The following is a 6,674-nucleotide window of genomic DNA, read 5'->3' as shown; positions in this document are numbered from 1 at the left end:
TACTGTTCTAACATCAATCGCTAGTGAATTAAATATGGCTGACCCCCCTAAGCAAAAGTGTATAGGGGATGACACCTGCCCTAAAAGCTATTTTTAATTGGAATACTTGGGGGACACACACACCCATATTTCCTTGAACCATATACTGGAATCAAAAAACATTAAACATTAACATTTGCATGCAAACCAGCCATATGGGAGATATCCCATTAACCTCATAACGAGCCTGTGAGGATGCTTATGTGCTGTTGGTTGCCTCTGAGTCAAGTTACTCCTATTTTCCAGGGAAAACGAGAATTGTTTCCTTGTGATGGTGGTAAACTAATCCTCTTAGATCAGCTTGCAAAAATCTGCTAATCTCAGTACTCACGTTCCTCTGTATTAATTACTCGCTTCATATCAGTTTACTGAGAAGATGAAGGGGAGAGGATACTGGACATGTTAACTGGATGCTACCTTCCGCCCATTCATTAATGTCTCAGCAAATATTAACTGAGAGGAAAGGCAGTGTTGCTTGCACGGAACTCAACTGACACAGGGCCTCATCCAGTCACCCAGAGGAAGCCCCCAGACTTGTGTTTTTCATGTATTCTGCAACATGCCACTGATGGAATAATAGAGCACTCAATAGTAGATCATCTGGACCAGGCATCCCCAAACTGCGGCCCTCCAGATGTTTTGGCCTACAACTCCCATGATCCCTAGCTAACAGGACCAGTGGTCAAGGAAGATGGGAGATGTAGTCCAAAACATCTGGAGGGCCGAAGTTTGGGGATGCCTGATCTGGACCATCCACACTAGGGCTGGGCAATATCTGGTTTTCAATATCATGATATATCACCATGCCGACATTGATGCCGAAATCCAGCATCGCCTGAGCTCTGCGAGTTCGGCTTTCTCCTGATTGAAGTGCAGAGTGTTTGAGGACTGGGACATTCACAAGGAAACGTGTTTACAAAGCTATTGTACTAACAACCTTACTGTATGCTTGTGAAACATGGACCACTTATAAACGTTGTCTCCAACTCCTCGAAAGATTCCATCAACGGTGTCTCCGAAATTTTTTACACATCACTTGGGAAGACAGGCGAACTAATGCCAGTGCACTGGAAGAAGCAAAGATCACCAGTGTCGAAGCAATGATTCTTCAATGTTAACTTCATTGGACTGGTCACATTGTACGGATGCCTGATTATTGTCTTCCAAAGCAACTACTCTATTCCAAACTTAAAAATGGGAAGCGTGATGCTGGTGGTCAACATAAGGTTTAAAGACTGTCTCAAGGCAATTTTTTTTTAAAAAAAGTAGTATAAACACCAACGATTGGAAAACACTGGCCTGCGAGCACGTCAATTGGAGAACAGCCTTTACCAAAGGTGTCATGGGCTTTGAAGACACTCAAAACTCAGGATGCAAGGGAGAAACCCACACCGTGATCAACTCCCACCTGGAAACCAATGTCCCCACTGTGGATGGACGTGTGGATCCAGAATTGGCCTCCACAGTCACTCACGGATTCATTGTTAAAACTGTGTTTATGGAAGACAATCTTACTCGGCTACGAGTGATCACCAAAGAAAAGGAAGAAGATATCACCATGCGAAACATCACAATATTCTGATTTATCATGATGTCTGAAATAAGGATGGAGATATGTAGAGGCATTGGCTGGCTTCACTGTTTTTTCCCATACTATATTGTGATTTTTGCCGGTACCTACTCTTCTGATTCGCTGCCCCCTGCAGGATGCAGGGGAAAGTTGAGCTGGCAGTTAACCGGGGGGGGGGGGGCTGCAGAAATTGAGAGCATTGTCTGGCTCCACATTGTGATTTTTGCATAGCACCCCCCTCCCTAATGATTCATGATATATTGCCAAGTCAAAAATTATGAAACCGCTATCACATAATGCACTTCAAACCGATTTTGGACAATATATTGATATATCACTGAGCCCTAACCCACACACCATTCTACTTTATTAGTTTTTCTGTGGTGCATTCATGCTTTCTGGAGGGACACAGCTGTTGCTATGTAAACCAACACAAATATAACAACCCACCCACCCACCTGAACATTTGTGGTAGGGTTGCCATACTGAGCAAAAAGTGAAAATCCAGAGGAAATTCACCCAAATCTACATTTCCAACATGGGTTGCCATATGTCCAGATTTTCCCAGACATTACAGCCATGTGGCAACCCTAATTTATGGTATGGACATGAATTTGTCCAATCCTCTTTCAAAGCCATCCAAATTGGTGGCCACCACAACATATTGTGCGAGCAAATCCCATGGCTCAAATCTTCCTATATTGTATCAATCTAGCTCAGTATCATCTACCCTGACTGGCAGCAGCTCCCCAGGATTTCAGGTTGAGGTCTCTCCCAGTAGTACACAGATGGAAGATGTTCTACCCCTGAGCTAGTCTCTCCTCATAGCTTATTCCCCTCTTCCTGCACACACACCTATCCGGGATCCCTTCTAGGCAGCAGAGATAGAATGTTGCTCCCTGCAAAAACATACACTATGCATTTTGGAAAGCAACCTGTCAGTTTCTAATGCATTTGGATACCTCTTAAGATATCGTAATCCAATTTTGCTTGATGGTTTTGGAGATCAAGGAGCAGGTTTTTCTCTATGGCTACATACAATCAAATGCCATTTTGAATCAAGATCGCGGACTGAACCTTTCAAAACTGCCACCAATATTTGCCACCAACTTCAAAACCATTTTTTTTGGTTTCTTAGAATGCATGAGCAGCACTAGGTACAAGACTGCTAGCAGTGCAGACATTTGCCTTCAACGCCTCTTGATTTTCCCCTTTGTTTCGATTTTATTACTTTTTAAAGGGTTGTGTCCAATGCCTACTCAGAGCAGACCCATTAAAGTTAATGGGCATCATTAACTTAGCTCTATTCATTTCACTGGTTCTACTCTGAGGAAAACATAGTTGGTTACAACCCAAGGCCTGCTTTTATTGCTATTTTTAAATAAATATTTCCTATCATTTTATGTAAACCATCTAAAGTTTTCTTTTTCTGATGAAGTGGTATACAGTGGTACCTCAGGATACAAACACTTCGGGTTACAGACTCCGCTAACCTGGAAGTAGTACCTCGGGTTAAGAACTTTACCTCAGGATGAGAACAGAAATCGCACACCGGCGGCAGTGGGAGGCCCTATTAGCTAAAGGGTACCTCAGCTTAAGAACGGACCTCCAGAACAAATTAAGTTCGTAACCAGAGATACCACTGTATAAATCTTTCTCAATAAATAAGATTTGCCACAACAATGCGTTCAGGTGGCTTTTCAAGAGACAAGCAAAACAGCAACTCTTAGGAAAGGCTTGCTTTTCTTTTCTTTTTTAATTAGTGAGTCATGTTCTGTGGACCAGTTGGAAATTCGGGGTTCAGAAGTTATACAGAGAAGCACAAAACAAAGTCACTGGCACATGTTTGAGTCTGCAGCTGTTGACGGTTGAGGCCTAGGAGAACAGCCGAGGCCTAGCTTCCGCCCGCAGGCTGCACAAACCTGCCTCATTTCTCCTTGTGCTCAATCTGGCCTTTTGATATCAAGTCTGGGATCTCCACAGCCAGCCAGGGTCCCAGCTGCAAGACAAAAAGAGGACCGTCAGGAGGCCACCAAGGCAGCTTCCTTTCCCACATCCGGCAAGAGTGGCCATGTGACATACTTGACAGAGAATAGCCCTCTCCTCCATTTTTAGGATTGTTAAACAATATTTCCAATTACAAGGCTTCCCAGTTCACATCAAACATATGAAATTGCCTATCTAGGCTCGGTATTATCTACAATAGAGGTAGAGAACCCATTTTTCAGCCTGAGGGCCACATTCCCTTCTGGGTGACTTTCTGATCCTAGCCTGCCAGCTGATGGGGAATGAAAGATGTGGCCTACAAACTAGTATAAGTTCCCCACCTCTGATGTATCAGGGATGCAACTAACACAGGCTCTAGTCCACAAAAACCTACGCAATGCATTTATTAAACTTTAGGAAACCAGAAGACTTCCGTGTTGTTTTCATGCTTTGATACTTATTTGCAGGACACTGTTTTTCAATCGGAAGGTTTGCTGCCAATACAATTTATTCATTTGACAAGAGCAGCCCTTTGGGGCTTACTAAATGATGTCCCAAGAGGCCAGTAAAACACATGTGTGCACTCTCTCTCTCACAGCTACAACTCACCCCCAAGGCCATGAGATGAGCCAGCCCAAATTTAGGTACGTTCCTGGCCCACAAAGGTTTGAAGTGGTCCGTCAGACATATTTTACCGCCCCTGCAAGAAGACACACAGAGGTATTAAGATGGGACATTAACAGGACAGATACAAGGGGAAATTGTGATCTAGACCACACTGTAGGCTAAAATATAGAGGACGAAAGCATCTGACCTGTACATTTTTGCTGTTTTTCCATCCAGCTCTGGGATGGCGATTTCTGGCGCGGTGGATGGATATGTTACCGGAATCTGCAAATGGGGTTTAAGCAGAGCTTAATACTTAAGAAATCCTGCATAGGCTGACCTGATTAACCCTCACCAAAATCCGCAGGTAGCTGGCCATCCGGCAGTTTCTGAAAACTATTTCATTCCAGCCGGCTTTTTAATTGAGCTCCGATTGTATAGCTTTAACTCATTTCCAGTCATATTGTATTGGGTTTATTGTTCACTGCTTACAGGCAACTGTGATTAAATGATATACAAATTGTTGAAATAAAATATATAAAACTAAAAGAAGCAGCTCTCTCTCACACAGAATGTGAGGAATGAAAGGCAGGAGGGCCAGGAAGCCCAAAGGAGGGCACGGGGCAAGGACTCACATCAAACTCAACAGCAAACTCGTATTTCAGGAGGTTGTGAATGTACCAGCATTTCCCAAACCACCTGGCAAGGAAAGAAAAAGAGATAAGACAAAGTTACATCTCCTGTCGCATTAAAGTCAAACTCACATAATCATCAATATTAATAAAAAAATTCCTTCAATAGCACCTTAAAGACCAACTAAGTTTTTATTTTGGTATGAGCATGCACACGAAAGCTCATACCAAAATAAAAACTTAGTTGGTCTTTAAGGTGCTACTGAAGGAATTTTTTTATTTTGCTTCGACTCAGACCAACACGGCTACCTACCTGTAACTATCAATATTAATATTACTATTATTCCTACTATCATCCCACCCTTCACCTCAAGGTCCCAGGGTGGGTTACGGCAATTAAAACAGTGTTAAAAACAGTTTAAACAACTTACAGAAATAAAAATATACACCCCAAATGCCAAAAGCCAGGGTAAAAATGTGTGTCTTCAACAGTCTCCAAGTGCTGTAGAATATATTCACAATACACGTAAAGCACTATTGTGCCACTTTAACAGTCATAAAGAATCCTGGGAACTGTAGTTTGTTCAGGGTGCAGACCTCACAGAGCTATAATTCCCAGCACCCAAAACAAACTACAGTTCCCAGGATTCTCCACAAAGTTTGGGAGTCTCCCTTGCACTCACCTTGTGCCTTCTTTGTTGGACTCTAGCCTGAACCAATCGTTATCAGCGTTCTTGTTGTTTTCCACATACTACAGAAAGAATCCGTAAAAAACAAAACACAACAGACAGCAAGGTAACCCCTATAGCATGATGTCTGTAATGAACATTTTTTGAAAATCTGACAGAGGCAGGTTACGGATTATTCCTGCAGTCGTATATTTGAATTAAATAACCCCTCCCCCCCACACACATAGATATTCCTGGGAACTGTAGCTTGTTAAGGGTGCTGCGAATCATAGCTCTGTGAGCGGTAAGCAGCAGTTCTCAGGGTTCTTTAGGAGGGTGGATTTATTTATTTATTAAATTTAAATCCTACCCTTCCTCTCAGAGGAGCCCAGGGCAGCAAACACACCCACTTTTTTAAAAAAGTAAAACTGTTTAAAAGTTACCAAAGTAGTTACAGTTAAAAATATAGTGTCCCCCTCATCTCAGTAAGCTTCCAGAAAACAATTGGGGCATGGGGGGAGAGAGAGAAAGAAAGGTGAACTCAGACACAAGTCCTAGGTGTGTTTACTCAGGAGTGCCATCCGCACAGAGCAGCGTGGGGTCATGGCACTTAGGCTGGCAGCTTTCCTTGGCACAAACCCTCCTGAATCACAATACAACCATCTGTCCAGGACGTTTCGCACTACAACTCCCATCAGCCCCAGGAAACATTGCCAAAGGCCTTGGACGGTGGGAGCCGTAGTCCGACTCCGAAACAACTGGAAGGCGTCGGAGTGGGTGGAGGCTGGTCTCCTCAGAAGCAAGTCCCACTGATTTCGATGAGGCTCACTCCCAGGGAAGTGGCAACAGCCCTGCAGCCTCAGGCCCCGCAAGTTTCTCCTATTGCAGCACCACGAAAACGCCTGACTATACTTGATCCTCTGAAGCCACCATAGTGCAGCGAAGTCGCCAGCGCAGCCACGTCAGCCTCCCGGCACATAGCTCCCACTCCTCACCGGGAAGGAGCACGTACCTTAATGAGCGCTTGGTATTCCTCCTTCAGCCGCTGAATCCACAGCTCCTTGTCCCGCGGACCCGCGTTCGTCTTCAGCAGAGGCAGCTCGGCCACTACCCGGCGAGTAGCCTCGTCCGCCATTTTTGTTGAGGTACGTTAACCGGAAATGGATTCCCGTT

The 6,674-nt window shown here is 44.1% G+C and overlaps 1 protein-coding gene across 1 annotated transcript; it reads right to left on the bottom strand.

Moving 5' to 3' along the window:
• Positions 1 to 3,346: 3,346 nt before the first annotated feature.
• On the bottom strand, positions 3,347 to 6,674 carry UFC1 (ubiquitin-fold modifier conjugating enzyme 1). Its single transcript, XM_035098304.2, has 6 exons — positions 6,514 to 6,674; positions 5,517 to 5,584; positions 4,837 to 4,900; positions 4,410 to 4,486; positions 4,205 to 4,295; positions 3,347 to 3,608 (listed from the first exon to the last, which is right to left on the bottom strand). The coding sequence occupies exons 1-6, from the start codon at positions 6,634 to 6,636 to the stop codon at positions 3,537 to 3,539; spliced, it is 495 nt and encodes a 164-aa protein (XP_034954195.1). The 5' UTR covers positions 6,637 to 6,674; the 3' UTR covers positions 3,347 to 3,536.

The sequence above is a fragment of the Zootoca vivipara genome, chromosome 17 (assembly GCF_963506605.1).
Source record: "Zootoca vivipara chromosome 17, rZooViv1.1, whole genome shotgun sequence".
Classification (NCBI taxonomy): domain Eukaryota; kingdom Metazoa; phylum Chordata; class Lepidosauria; order Squamata; family Lacertidae; genus Zootoca; species Zootoca vivipara.
The sequence above is the reverse complement of the archived record's forward strand: the minus strand, read 5'-3'. Positions and strand labels throughout refer to the sequence as shown.